Source organism: Lepisosteus oculatus, chromosome 11 (genome assembly GCF_040954835.1).
Source record: "Lepisosteus oculatus isolate fLepOcu1 chromosome 11, fLepOcu1.hap2, whole genome shotgun sequence".
Taxonomy (NCBI): domain Eukaryota; kingdom Metazoa; phylum Chordata; class Actinopteri; order Semionotiformes; family Lepisosteidae; genus Lepisosteus; species Lepisosteus oculatus.
The window spans coordinates 13736673-13751925 of NC_090706.1; the positions used below are offsets into that span (position 1 = coordinate 13736673).

At 55.7% G+C, this 15253-nt stretch overlaps 2 protein-coding genes across 2 annotated transcripts; both read right to left on the reverse strand.

Annotated features, from left to right (window-relative positions):
• Positions 1-796: 796 nt before the first annotated feature.
• On the reverse strand, positions 797-8532 carry ddx39ab (DEAD (Asp-Glu-Ala-Asp) box polypeptide 39Ab). The gene is made up of 10 exons (XM_006631550.3): positions 8429-8532; positions 6762-6970; positions 6537-6664; positions 4232-4508; positions 3415-3533; positions 3050-3181; positions 2635-2744; positions 1491-1635; positions 1100-1247; positions 797-1007 (listed from the first exon to the last, which is right to left on the reverse strand). Exons 2-10 carry the CDS (start codon positions 6967-6969, stop codon positions 991-993), a joined length of 1284 nt encoding a protein of 427 aa, XP_006631613.1. The 5' UTR covers position 6970; positions 8429-8532; the 3' UTR covers positions 797-990.
• Positions 8533-9916: 1384 nt separating this feature from the next.
• On the reverse strand, positions 9917-14532 carry LOC107077585 (uncharacterized). The gene is made up of 5 exons (XM_069195485.1): positions 14437-14532; positions 13271-13348; positions 13117-13152; positions 11534-12235; positions 9917-10509 (listed from the first exon to the last, which is right to left on the reverse strand). The coding sequence occupies exons 2-4, from the start codon at positions 13322-13324 to the stop codon at positions 11534-11536; spliced, it is 792 nt and encodes a 263-aa protein (XP_069051586.1). The 5' UTR covers positions 13325-13348; positions 14437-14532; the 3' UTR covers positions 9917-10509.
• Between the last annotated feature and the right edge of the window lie 721 nt (positions 14533-15253).

Sequence of the window (15253 nt, forward strand, 5' to 3'; positions counted from 1 at the left end):
AAGTTAAACATACAGTAAGGCCCTTTTCAACTCTTTGAGAAGGGAGCAGCGTCTTGACTCTGGCCATTGGTGTCGCTTTAACCCTGAGCAGCTGGCAAGTAATCTGGCCGGACTGCCAGCTCTATTTTAACAGCTCGCCTCCATCGCAGGAAACTCTTCCAGGACCCGTTTCTAAGTTTGAACGGGAAGAAAGGAGACTCCAGATACCGGACACCTGGCTAAGAGGCTCCGCGCTGGCGCAGCCCTGGCTCAGTTTGCACCCTGTGCAATTTCAGGAAAGGGGAATTTATAGAAGCCCCTATTTTCTACAAGATCGCAAGACACTGGTGACCTTTAGCTCACTTACATCTATTTTCTCCTTCAGCTGCTGGACACCCAGCGGAGAAGATGCGTGCGCGTGTCGGCACACAGGGGCGCCCCCTAGAGGCAATAAGCTTGTCCCAGGAAACTCCAGCCCGGGCTGCCCCTTCCCAGGATCCCACCCCCCACTGAAACGGCCTCTGCTTCTCACTTGAGCCACACTTTGCCCTGTCCAGAGCTCCAAGCACAGCCCCCCACCCCTCTACCACTGTAGCCCCAACCATCAACACACAACTTCAGATCCTTGGCCCAAACTCAGCCCACAGGAGCTCCTGGACAAACGCATCAGGCGACCCGATAAAGCTCCTCTCTAAAAACAAACCTCTCTCAAAGCTTTAATGAAAGAGACGCATCTTGAGCTGTAGCTCGAGACAGAAAGGCACCCAGAAACCAGCCCTGCCTTCACATGGCAATAAAACAATACAGTAAACCCATGTCATATAAAAAACAGTTTTAATCTCATGGAAACAAAACGAGTGCGATTAAAAAAAAATTAAAACTGCGTACACCCCCCACCCCAGCGCTGGTGAAGTCAGAGGGGAGCGAGGGAGGAGGGAGGAGAGTAAAACACATTCAGAGGTTCTTCAGAAACGGAGGTGGTCCTGGGGAGACCCTCACAGGAGCAGGGGCTCATCTGGACTGCTCGACTGCGGAGACACGGCGGGGAGAGAGCGTTACAGCGCGGGCGGGCGAGGCCTGGTGCAGCGGCGGTCCCGGCCGCGGGCGAGCGGACACTCACTGTAGGTGGAGATGTCGATCTCCTCGGGCAGCTCGGCCACGTTGACCTCGAAGCGGTCCTGCACATCGTTCAGGGTCTTGGCGTCGGTCTCGTCTGACACAAAGGTGACGGCCAGGCCCTTCGTCCCGAACCGGCCCGCACGCGCCACCTGGTGGGGAGAAGCAGGAACTGCTCAGACAAACCCATCCATTTTCTCCCACCTCTTGTCATTTCACAGTGGGGGGGGGGTAAAATCACCTGCAGGTTTCCACTCCGCTCATAACCACCTCAATCGGCTCGTTTAATAGGCGTGACTGGTCCAGCTGACCCTCGCCCTGCCCTTGGGGGCAGCTGGAACACCCACTGATGCCCCAGGACGAAGATCGGACGCCCAAACCCCCACCGCGCTCACCCTGTGCAGGTAGGTGTCCGAGTCCTCCGGCATGTCGTAGTTGAAGACGATGTTGACCCTCTCGATGTCCATCCCGCGGCCAAACAGGTTGGTGGCCACCAGGATCCGCCGCTGGAAGTCCTTAAACTGCTGATAGCGGGACAGCCTGCAGGGGGCATGGGGACAAGGGTTCTCTCCATTATCCAGATCACCACCTGCAGGACTAGTCCTGTGGTCTGCCCTCAGGCTCATTAATTAAAATTACTACTTCTCCAGATCACCATCACCTCTGTTCTAGCACAGCTGCACTGGCTGCCCATCCAGCAGTACTGCTCCCAGACAATAAGGCTGTACAAGACAAAGGTTCCCTTCTACCTTCCTGACCACTCTCAGACTCCATCCTGGTCTTTAAGTTCAGGTCAGTTTAATCTGCTCCAGGGCCCACAAACTATCTGTATACCAGCTGTGGTGACCTTTGTTCTCTGCTCCTAACTCTGAAACCTTTAAAAGGACGTTAACACCCGTCTCCACCAGCAAGCCCCTCTGCTTCAAGGATAAATTACCAATCTTTTGCTTCTTAGTTGTCAAGCTCCTTGACTTCTACTTTAAGATAAGATCACTTTATTGGCCATATACAATTTAGTGTATTAGGAATTTGTCTTTTCGCATACCCCAACTTGCTCTCCAATGAGAGAAGCTTGGGGTCAAAGCGCAGGGTCAGCCACTTATACGGTGCTCCTGAAGCAGCTGGGGTTAAGGGCCTTACTCAGGGGCCCAATGGAGTAGGATTCCTCTGTCTGCCGCAGAATACGAACCGGCAACCTTCCAGCCACCGAGCCACAGCACCATTTTGGCCTCATTTTTTTGTGAAGCACATGGAGTCAATGCATTATTAACATTGAGGACCCCCAAACTCCTGGGAATGAGGGCCTAAGGGTTTCTGTGTCCCCAGTGAGGCCAAGCCAGGGCCTCTCGCTGTAGCCCTGGAACCTCCTGGATCCGCCACCCGACCTCACCGGGACAACCGCAGCCCAAGGCCCAGCCTCCAGCACGGAGCACAAGGAGGTGCCAGCCTTCGGACAGCTGTACTGGGCCCCTCCTGACGGCGGTCCCCGACACACGCAGGCGAAGGTCAGTAAATCCCAGAGCTGGGAACGGGCCTCACCTCTCCTCCTGGGCCATGCCCCTGTGGATGGCGATGGCAGGGAAGTTCTGCTCCACCAGCAGCTGCGAGAGGGCCACACAGCGCTGGACCGACTTCACAAAGATCACCACCTGCCACGCAGAGAGAGGGATACGCTCAGCTCAGAGAGGGGTACCTCCCAGGGCAGTTTTTACCCCAATGGCACCCCCCGCATCGAGTCCCCCCCCCAGTCTCGCAGGGCAGGATGGTTCAGGGCCTGAGCCTCAGGCCTGGTGACCCGTGGGGTAACCATGAGCCTGAGCCAAGGCGCCCCAGTCCATGAACCCTCCTGCCCAGTTCAGAGCTCGAGAAGGGGCCCCAAAGCAGCCCAGCTGGACCGCAGGGCAATCGGAGACAGAATCCCCCGGGGCTCCGGGCCGGACCGGCTCTGCAGTACCTGGTTGAACTCCAGCACGTCCAGCAGGTCGAAGAGCTTGCGGTTCTTCTCGCTGTCCTTCAGCTTGCAGTAGTACTGCTGCAGGCCGTGCAGGGTGAGCTTGGTCTCGTCGTCCACGAACACCTCCATGGGCTGGGCAGGCGAGAGCACAGGTTAGCACAAGGGGCTGTGCCGTCACCTGGGGGCTGCAGGTTCAAGCGCCTGAGCTGCTGCTGCTGCAGCAGGTCAACCAGAGGGAAGTGGCCAGGCTGCAATACTGACTCCTCAACACCTCACACACTGCCAACAATCACTCCCACACAGCAGGACCATCAGGATCACCCAACCCGACCTGCGGGCCCACCCTCTCCCCCAACCCCACTCACATCCTGCATGAATTTCCGGCAGACGGGCCGGATCTCCTTGCTGAGCGTGGCGCTGAACATCATGCACTGCTTCTCGTGAGGCGTCAGCCGGAAGATGTCCTGGACGTCCCGCCTCATATCTGCAGCACAGACGCACACAGGCAGGGAGAGGTAAGCAGAGTGCAACGCCCACCGCAACCACCAGAGGGTCGCACAGGACTGCGAGCAGAGCGAGCTCGAAGGACATTTTGTCCCCTCATCCCCAGGAGTACCTGCACCTCTCCTAAATCCCTCTGGGAAGGGCGGGGGGGAGACTGCAATCCCAAGCCAGGCTATAGATTAGTGTAGCATGCTCAGGTGTCTGTTGTCAATGGGATGCTCCAAGTTTCCAACAGCTAACCAATGTTAAGAAACACAAAAGGGAGCCGAGGTCTCTGTGGGCCGAGAGAACCAATTCCCACGATTCAGGGCGCCCCCACGTCCGGGGTGACTTCCAATCGGCATGAAGGCTCCTGTCCAGGCAGGAGTGTCCCGTCCTGGATTATTTAATGGGTGGGCACCCTATCCATAACCCTGGACTTCAGACAAACAGGAGACTAGAAGCGCAACAGAAAGCGAGCTGGATTCCTGGTCGTATCCAGGAGAAGGGCCCTTCCCCTTCAAAATCCTACACACGACAGCAACATGCCACTTCAGGGACAGCTATCAAAGGCCCGGGCTTGCAGACTTCCTTCAGACACGTAACTGGGGGGCAAAACACCGGCAGAACTCCCCAGTGGAGAGGGGTGTGCGCTTCTCCCACCATCGTGGCTGACCCCACTGCGACCCCGGCACTCACCCAGCTGCTCCAGCATCTTGTCACACTCGTCCAGGACGAAGTGCTTGACGTTCTTCAGGCTGAGCGTCTTGTTGCGGACCAGCGCCAGGATGCGCCCCGGCGTGCCCACCACGATGTGCGGGCAGTTCTTCTTCAGGACCTCCTCGTCCTTCTTGATGGACAGCCCCCCGAAGAACACGGCCGCCTTGACGGTGGGCATGTACTTGGAGAAGCGCTCGTACTCCTTGCTGATCTGGAAGGCCAGCTCCCGCGTGTGGCACATCACCAGCACCGCCACCTGGGGACAGAAGGGGACACCGTCAACATGGCCGCGGACACTTGGGCGCGGGGGCCGCCACGGCCCTCACCAGCCTCCTGACGGGGGAGCCGATCATGGCCGACCACCACTGAAGTCACTGCTATAATCACAGAACCGGCCTGTCAGAACGTGCTTCCCTGTCTATGTGCTGCGGAAATCTTCCTTTCGCCTCACTGAGCCGCTAAAGTCTGTGCGACACGTACTCCGAGTACACAAACCATCCAGTCGACTTTACAGATGGATACAACTGATGCAAAACAAAACTTTGGTGCAGAAAAACGAGATGTTCGCACATACAGTGGTGCTAGAAAGTTTGTGAACCCTTTAGAATTTCTGCACCTAAAATGTGATCAGATCTTCATCCAAGTCATAAAAATAGATAAGGAGAAGCCAATAACACACAAAAGGATATACTTTTCCATTCATTTATTGATCAAAATGATCCAACATTAAATGTCTTTGTCAGAAAAAGTATGTGAATCTCTAGGATTATCAGCTCAGTTAAGGGGATAATTAGTCAGGAGTGTCAATCAATGGGATGACAATCAGGTGTGAGTTTGGGCGGCTGCGCCCTATTTAAAAAAACCTGAGTCTTCACGACCAAAGTCTGGTCTTCACCAGACAGGTTTGTGAATGCATGCCAGGCCTCGATCACAGGAGATTTCCGAGGACCTCAGAAAAAGAGTTCTCGATGCTCATCACGCTGGGAAAGGTTACAAAACTATTTCTAAAGACCTTGGGCTTCACCAATCCACTGTTAGGCAGATAGCGTACAAATGGAGAAAATTTACACCATTGTTGCTCTCCCCAGGAGTGGTCATCCAACAAAAATCACTCCAAGAGCAAAGCGTCTAATATTCCAGGAGATCACAACGAACAGAGTAACGCCCAAGGATCTGCAGGCCTCTCTTACACTGGCTAATGTCAGTGTTCCTGAGTCCACCAGCAGGCAAACGCTGAACGAGAATAGTGTGCATGGGAGGACAGCAAGGAGGAAGCCACTACTCTTCAAGAAGAACATTGCTGCCCGTTCAAAGTTCGCTAAAGACCACCTGGGTGAGCCAGAAAACTACTGGAAGAATGTTCTGTGGACGGATGAGTCGAAAATAACTTTTTGGCTTAAACGAGAAACATCATGTCCGTCCGTGAACTGAAGCTCTACAGAAGGTGGGTCTTGCAGCAAGACAACGACCCTAAATACACAAGTCACCCAACCAAAGAATGGTTGAAGCAGAAGAAATTTTGCGTTTTGACAATTCTATCGGATTAAGGTCTGGACTTTGGTCCAGACCTTAATCCAATAGAATTGTTGTGGCAGGACCTGAAGCGGGTCCGCCAACATCACTGAGATGAAGCAGTTCTGTAAGGAGGAATGGGCCAAAATTCCTCCAAGCCGATGTGCGGAACCGATCAACAGTTACCCTGAACGTTTGGTTGAAGTCACTGCTGCTTAAAGGGGTCACACCAGTAACTGAAAGCATAGGTTCGTACCTCTTCTGACAAAGACATTTGATGTTGGATCATTTTGATCAATAAATTAATGAAAAAGTATATCCTTTTGTGTGTTGTTTTACTGGGTTCTCCTTATCTATTTTTTTTATGTATAGTTTCTAGCACATGCTGTCAACACAATGACAGAGGATACTGGTGCCTACTACCTAAGAGGATAAGAGTAACAGCACTCAGAATGAGTGACTACCTAATGTTTTTGTAGCCTCTTGGTGCTTTGAAGCATCATCCAGGTGGTAATTCTTAGATTTAGGAAGTGCAGTGGACGTGAAGCACCATTTACTCTTAACACTGCTCTACTGCAAACACTCCTGGTACAGAAGTGGCTTAAACGGCTGTTTGCAGCCAGTGATCTGGCTGCCTGCGTCTCCAACCCGAGCCCTGACAGAGTCTGGTGGAGAGGTGCACTGGCCTGCTCCCCTGCAGTGGTTTGCAAGTGAAGACCAGCTCCTCTTGGCCGCCTCGTGGCCACACGGACAGCCGGCCCGGGACACCTACCTGTCCGTCCACAGGCTCGATCTGCTGCAGGGTGGCCAGCACGAACACGGCCGTCTTGCCCATGCCCGACTTCGCCTGGCACAGGATGTCCATGCCCAGGATCGCCTGCGGGATGCACTCGTGCTGCACTGGGAGAGGCAAGGACGAGAGACGGGTCACCTGGATCCGCGGGATTCACAATCCCCCCACCCCCCCCCCAGCCGCGGAGCGGGGCGGCGCACTCACCCTCGGAGGGGTGCTCGAAGCCGCAGTCCACAATGGCCCGCAGCAGCTCGGGCTTCAGCAGGAAGTCCCGGAAGCCGGAGCTGTGGATGGAGACGTAGGAGCCCTTCACCTCCTTCTTGCCGGCAGGCGCGGCGCTCTCCGGCGCGGTCTGCGGCTCCTCATCCTCCTCGTAGTCCAGCAGCTCATTCTCAACGTCGTTCTCTGCCATGCTGGGGGGGAGGGGGCAGCAAGCGAGGAGATCGTTAGAGCAGAGCCCCACACCTGAGAGCAGGCACTCCAGCGAGGAGAAGACCTCATCATCCCCACACCACGCTCAAGACACACACCGAGAGGAGAAGACCTCATCATCCCCACACCACGCTCAAGACACACACTGAGCCCCAGCGAGGAGAGGCCTCCATCTCTCAAGACACTGAAAGCCACTCAGTGCACCCCGTCTACACAGCACACGAGAGCGCTGCCGGCCGGCTATACTTGACCCCTACACAGTCTAAAACCCGTCCAACAGCGTCAGCAGTCTCACTTGGCGGTTATTTGAGGGCTGACTGCCTGTCCAGCACTTTCTGCAGAACAAGTATCAGGACCCCCCGGACAGGTCACCAGCCGTCGCCCTCCCGCCCGCGGAGGGTTTCGATTTCAACACCACTGCGAGCGCTGAAGACCGATACTCGAAACGCCTGGACAGATAAACCCTTCCCCAGCAGCGCGTTTCAGAAGCGAAGGAAAGGCTCTAAAACGGCAGAGCCGCTCGGCCCGGGCGAGGGCACAAAGCGACAGGCCGCAGCCCGAGCACCGCTCTTTCCTGAGCGCCCCGACCGGGGGAGGAAGTGCCCTCTGCCCGAACCGAACAAAGACTGAAAGCGGGCCGCGAAGGCCCGAGCGCGGAAAAAAACAAATACTTATCTAACCAATGAGAAATGCGCCCTTAAAAAGAAAAGGCAACGCGTGGAAGAAAGAAAAAACCTCTTGCTAAAGCGTTCCTTTCAAACACGAAAGGCAAAGTTTTAAGTAGCAAAAGTCGACTTCGCACGACGGACTTTCGGAAACGCCAAAACACGTTGTAGCTAAAAGCCACAGGTCACCGGCGCCGGGAGGTCACAACCCCTGACCCGGTTCGGCATCTCGGCCCAGACCCCGGAGCAACGCGTCCAGAAGCACTGTTCACCCCGCAGCAGGCGAGCAACGCCGCCGGGAACAAGTCACCTTTCAAGGAGAAGGAGGAGGAGAAACAGCAGCTGGTCGGCAGCGGCAGGCGAGCCCGGGACAACAGCAAGCGCTCGGCCGGGCTGCAGCTGCCATGACGCTCCGCAGCGAACAATGGGAGGTCGGGTCTGCTCCTTCCGCCGGCCCGCAACACCGGCCCGCCGGCCTGCCCCGACAGCGGGGCTGCTCACGGCTGTCCCCGGCCCTCCTGCGAACGACCCGCCCGGCCCGGCTCGGCCCGGACGGAAAAGCAGGTACCGGACTCAATGAAGCCGGCAAACCGAACTGCCGTCCCCCCTCCTTTCTCACCGACTCGCACAGAAAAACACAACGATTCGTGGACTAGTGCCGCAATAAAATTTCAATTACCCTCCTCCTAAATAAATCCCAGAGACACCACAACCCCAGCAAAACGAAAAACTGCGACTTGGAACAAACTAAACCCCGAATTTCCCGTTTCTCACCTCTCAGCTCAAACCCCAAACAGCCTCAATCCGCCGCTGAAACAACACACATGGCAAGGCCGCTTGGTTTATACAAGCATCCGGAACTACCGCCTCCGGGCCAGCTGAGGCTCCTATTGGCTAAAGTGATCTTCAATCACATGAAAACTCTCCGTAGCCCCTTTCTATTGGCTTATTCATGTGTCCATCACGGAAGTACTCCTATCGGATTGGTTTGATTGTTGGGGTAAGAGGCGGGTTCTTCTTTGCCCGCTCGGAAGGAGACACAAATGCCGTTCCACCGGGAAATGAAATGAGAGGAGGGTTTTCGTCTTCGGCTTTGCGAAGTTCATAGTTGTCACACGTGGAATAACTTACTTTAAACTTTAACTAGTTAGAAAAATAAGAGTCTAGATTAAGCGACCTTTCTGGTATTTATACAATAATTGTTAAGGGGACGATTATTTTATTAATGAACTTGTCCAGTGGTTAAGATACGGGACTGTCACAGCAGGGGGACAGCTGGTCCGGTGGTTAAGATCCAGGGTATATGAGAGCTGTGCATTAGAACTATTACAATAGAGGAGTTAATTGATCCTAGGATCAGGATCAATAACTTGGTGACAATTTCTTCCAGATCCCCACAAGCCTTATTTACAATATTAACAATTCTAAAATAACTGCCTTTGTACAGCACGTTTCATCTCAAAGGATCCCAAAGCCCTTCGGAATAAGACGGAACCCACTTCACCCCGCTGTCCAGAGGCCAGGGGTGGGAGTGACCTGTGCTCCTGCTCCAGGCAGGTTAAGGGGTCAGCAGGGAGGCCAGTCTGTTCGAGCCCAGAGTGGGACTGATGCAGGACAATCCCCTTACAAACAAAAGTATCCCAAGATCTTAAATATAATAATAATAATTGCTTACACTTATATAGCGCTTTTCTGGACACTCCACTCAAAGCGCTTTACAGGTAATGGGGACTCCCCTCCACCACCACCAATGTGCAGCCCCACCTGGATGATGCAATGGCAGCCATAGTGCACCAGTACACTCACCACACACCAGCTATCAGTGGGAAGGAGAGCAGAGTAATGAAGCCAATTCATAGAGGGGGATTATTAGGAGGCCATGATTGGTAAGAGCCAATGGGAAATTTGGCCAGGATGCCGGGGTTACACCCCTACTCTTTTTGAGAAACACCCTGGGATTTTTAATGACCACAGAGAGTCAGGACCTCGGTTTTACGTCTCATCCGAAGGACCTCGCCTTTTTACAGTATAGTGTCCCCATCACTATACTGGGGCATTAGGACCCACATGGACCTCAGGGTGAGCGCCCCCTGCTAGCCCACTAACACCTCTTTCAGCAGCAACCTTAGTTTTTCCCAGGAGGTCTCCCATCCAGGTACTGACCAGGCTCACACCTGCTGAGCTTCAGTGGGCTGCAAGTTGTGAGCTGCAGAGTGATATGGCTGCTGGCCAAGTAGGACCAAATGACCAAGTAGGCAGTACTTTGATTTAATTGATTTAATGTCTCATCAGTTACAGGATCTGTTACATAGAAGGACAGCAGTTCCACAGTCATTCACAATGCACAGTTTCCACAATACTGATGTGGAAATTCCTGTCCAGAGGGCAGAGTCCAGAAGGTAGAGCACCACCTACTGGTCCACCTGCACCACTTACAACAGCAACTCTCCCATCCCAGTGCTGACCCGGCCCAGCCCAGCCCGGGCCCAGGTGCTGGTGCCCATGTCAGGAGGAGAGGTACACAGGTATAGCTGAGGAGGAGTGAGGAAGTGAGCGGGGCAGGGAGAAGAGTGTGAGTGTGCACCTGTGTGAGTGTGGGTGTAGGTGTGCACCTGTGTGAGTGTGGGTGTGCTCCTGGGTGAGAGTGAGTGTGGGTGTGCACCTGTGTGAGTGTGGGTGTGCTCCTGGGTGAGAGTGAGTGTGGGTGTGCACCTGTGTGAGTGTGGGTGTGGGTGTGCACCTGTGTGAGTGTGGGTGTGCTCCTGGGTGAGAGTGAGTGTGGGTGTGCTCCTGGGTGAGAGTGAGTGTGGGTGTGAGTGTGCATGACAGTGTGCTTGTTGTTTGCTGGTCAGTAGCTGTGAAAGGAGACACAACAGTGTTAGACACGGGCACTGCTAACACTATCAGCAGAACTAGTGAGACTGCTGCTGCTACTGATCACACTGCCCCACCACCCGGCCCCACCCCACCGCCCTGTCCTGCCCCGCCCTGCCCCGCCCCACCACCCTGTCCTGCCCCGCCCCACCGCCCTGCCCTGCCCCACCACCCGGCCCCACCCCACCGCCCTGTCCTGCCCCGCCCCACCGCCCTGTCCTGCCCCGCCCTGTCCCGCCCCACCACCCGGCCCCACCCCACTGCCCTGTCCTGCCCCGCCCCACCCTACCCCAACACCCGGCCCCACCCCACCGCCCTGTCCTGCCCCACCCTGCCCCGCCCCACCACCCGGCCCCGCCCCACCGCCCTGTCCTGCCCCGCCCCACCGCCCTGCCCTGCCCCACCACCCGGCCCCACCCCACCGCCCTGTCCTGCCCCGCCCCACCGCCCTGTCCTGCCCCGCCCTGTCCCGCCCCACCACCCGGCCCCACCCCACTGCCCTGTCCTGCCCCGCCCCACCCTACCCCAACACCCGGCCCCACCCCACCGCCCTGTCCTGCACCGCCCCACCCCACCCCACCACCCGGCCCCACCCCACCGCCCTGTCCTGCCCCGCCCTGCCCCGCCCCACCACCCGGCCCCACCCCACCACCCTGTCCTGCCCCGCCCCACCGCCCTGCCCTGCCCCGCCCTGCCCCGCCCCACCACCCGGCCCCACCCCACCGCCCTGTCCTGCCCCGCCCCACCGCCCTGTCCTGCCCCGCCCTGTCCCGCCCCACCACCCGGCCCCACCCCACTGCACTGTCCTGCCCCGCCCCACCCTACCCCAACACCCGGCCCCACCCCACCGCCCTGTCCTGCACCGCCCCACCCCACCACCCGGCCCCACCCCACCGCCCTGTCCTGCCCCGCCCTGCCCCGCCCCACCACCCGGCCCCACCCCACCACCCTGTCCTACCCCACCCCACCGCCCTGCCCCGCCCCACCCCAGCTGGGCCCTCTCACCTAGACGGTCTGTGCGGAGTCCCCGTTGTGCCCCTTCTCGTTGCTCACCAGGCTCTGGGGCAGCAGGGTCGATCTCCCAGCACCTGCCCCGCTCCGCATTTCTCCTGCCCCCCCTGGGAACAGACCCCGCACCCCCTGCGCCCGCGAGGGAGGGGGGCTGACAGAGGCAGCGCCCGCCCTCACCCTGCTCCTGGGCACAGAGGGCAGCGGGGGCATGTTGAGGGGCAATGCCACCCCAGCCCGGGCGTGCCCGGGGAAGAAGGGCCCTGGGGGGAAGGGGGGGTAGGCTGAGAAGATGGGGGGCGGGGGGCCCATGAAGGAGGGGTAAGGGAGGTACTGGGGGTGTGGCAGTGCTGCATTGAAGTAGTACGGCCTATAGAAGGGTGGGGTGCAGGGAGGCCGAGGGGGGTGCCCGTTATGGAGGGAGGGGTCTCTTGGTGGGGTGTCCAGTCTTGGGATGGGGCCAGGGAAGGGGAAGTGGGGTGCATCGGGGCCTGGGAAGGGGAATTGGGGTGCATCGGGCCCAGGGAAAGGGAATTGGGGTGCATTGGGGCCAGGCTCATTCTGGATGAATGGGTTCTGTGGTGCCGTGGGGCCGGGGAAGAGAGGAGGGGGAGCTGGAGTGGGGGATTTCGAGGTGCCCCCGGGACCAGGCAGCGGGGACTCTGTGGGGGAGCCCTGCTGCCCAGGGGGGGTCCGGACCTGTTGGCCACACAACAGCAGGAGACAGCAGAGAGAGAGAAAGGTCAGCCTCAGTGCCCACCCCAGAGCTAGGCTCGTTTTTGCTGGAATTGTCAGTGGGCATGGCTGGTGTCTTGTAGGGGTCTGCAGAGGCATGCTGTGCCCTCCCCGTGTTCCCTGTCCCTCCCAGCAGAGCCAGTAACCAACACCCCGCCAGGCTCACAGCTCTCTATTCTAGTCCATCACAAAGCCTCTTTGTGTCTGGATCTGTCCCTCACAGCAGGGCCTCACTGGGCACAGCGGCCCCTTCAGGCTGATTCTGAGCACTCGCGCGCTCCTGTGGCTCTAGGATCCCAGTCTTTTTCATGTGTTGCCCTTAATTGTCTGTTTCTAATCTTTGGGTAGATAAATTTATTAATTGCTCAAATAATAGGTATGTACCCTATTACAGGAACTCTGGTCCTTGATTTCTGACTATTTCTGTTAAATAACTTCTAAAGTGTTTAATTGACCAAATCACTTGCAACTGATCACAAATTTGGCGTCTTGGCCAAATTTCCCATTGGCCCTTACCAATCATGGCCTCCTAATAACCCCCATGTCTGAACTGGCTTCATCACTCTGCTCTCCTCCCCACTGATAGCTGGTGTGTGGTGAGTGTACTGGTGCACTATGGCTGCTGTCACATCATCCAGGTGGGGCTGCACATTGGTGGTGGTGGAGGGGAGTCCCCATTACCTGTAAAGCTCTTTGAGTGGAGTGTCCAGAAAAGCGCTTTATAAGTGTAAGCAATTATTATTATTATTATTATTATTAATTAACTTGTTCCAGGTCTTCAGTATCTCTGCTACACTGGAGAGGCATGTGCTAGGACCTTTTTAACCACAAGGGGGCAGTGTTACCTTTCTCAGCCTCAGCTGACCGTTCTTCTGAAAGATCTGAAAGATAAGGGAGCAGGGAGGAGGCGATGAAAAACACTTATGTGTTGTCTCTCAGTGCTTCCTCTCGGGTGAACAGTCCTGCGTCTGCCCACGTGTTCTACACAGAGACACTCACCGAGGCTGACAGCGCAGTGCCCAGGACACACAGCAGCACAACGACCACACGCATGGCGAGATCACTCTGGAGCACCACCTGCACGACAACAGCAGGCGGTCAGGGAGACGAGCAGCCTGAGGACTGTGGCTTCCTGGGAACATCACTGCCCTGTTCATGGTGCTAGTTCTCGTCATGGCGAGAGGTCATGAAAGTGTGCGTTACTTGTGTTCTGTTTGGCAGCTTCCAGACTGAAATGTCCTGCAGTCCAGTGGCTGCCTGTTTTCCCTAAGAGCTGCACTCTCCATGCAGAACACAAGGCACGCACACAGAGCTCAGAGGAGCTTGGATCCCACAGGACGACGGAGCTTGGATCCCACAGGACAAGACGGAGCTTGGATCCCACAGGACAAGACGGAGCTTGGATCCCACAGGACAAGATATAGCTTGGATCCCACAGGACAAGACGGAGCTTGGATCCCACAGGACAAGATATAGCTTGGATCCCACAGGACAAGACGGAGCTTGGATCCCACAGGACAAGATATAGCTTGGATCCCACAGGACAAGACGGAGCTTGGATCCCACAGGACAAGATATAGCTTGGATCCCACAGGACAAGATATAGCTTGGATCCCACAGGACTCACACGGGCCAAGACAGTGCTCAGAGCTAGACAGAGCTCAGAGGACAAAACTCAGTGCACAGTGCAAGAAGCAGAGAGGATACACAGGATAACACACAGCTCAGAGCACAGGGTGTGAGGCACCTGTATATAAAACTATTACACTGCACACCTGGAGTACAGAAGCTGAATACAGGACGAGACACAACAAGACAGAGCACTAGGCTTGAAGCACAGAGTACACAGCATGGGACACACATCTTGGAGCATGCGCCATGAAGCACAGAGCTCAGAGTTCAAGGCATGAAGCACAGAGCACATAGCAGTGAGATAACCGACACTAAACCAACCTGCAGCAGTCTGTCTACAGTAAAGTGCTACAGCAGTTACTACTCATACCATTACTGCAATGACTCTGATCTCCCCTCACAGTCTCCCATCACACCAGTCAGGATCAAGAGCTCCATGTCCACCCCAGACAGACAGAATCCGGACGAATCACTTTCTCCTGTGCTGCCATCTGGTCTTGTGTAAAGGCACAGGTGTGAGTAAACAGTCTTACCTGAGTTCAGCTCTCTGGGTGTACTGTATGTCTGTCTCTGCTGGGCTTCTCTCCTCCTCTGACTGCCTTTAAACCAGGGGTACACACCCCTCCACACACACACATCTTCACAAACACATTTTCGCACACTCCCCCTTCTAGACATACCGTTGCACTTACACACACATAGACCTGCAAACACACGCCGGCTGTTGGGATTTCAGATTCCCTGTTTCCCTATTCCCTATTTGCTCTGTCTGTGAGACAATCCTCCAGTGCTTTCTCCCTTGTTAAAAACTGCACACCTGGTTTATAGAAATCTAATATACGTCACACACTGCACACCTGGTGTATATAAACCTAATATACTGCACACACTGCACACCTGGTGTATATAAACCTAATATACTGCACACACTCCTGGGGTATATTTACTGTCTATGATGCACTCCTGGGGTGTATTTACTGTCTATGATGCACTCCTGGGGTATATTTCCTGTCTTTGATGCACTCCTGGGGTATATTTACTGTCTGTAATGCACTCCTGGGGTATATTTACTGTCTGTGATTCACTCCTGGGGTGTATTTACTGTCTATGATGCACTCCTGGGGTATATTTCCTGTCTGTAATGCACTCCTGGGGTATATTTCCTGTCTGTAATGCACTCCAGGGGTATATTTACTGTCTATGATGCACTCCTGGGGTATATTTGCTGTCTATGATGCACTCCTGGGGTATATTTCCTGTCCGTAATGCACTCCTGGGGCATATCTGCTGTCTATGATGCACTCCTGGGGTATATTTGCTGTCTATGATGCACTCCTGGGGTATATTTGC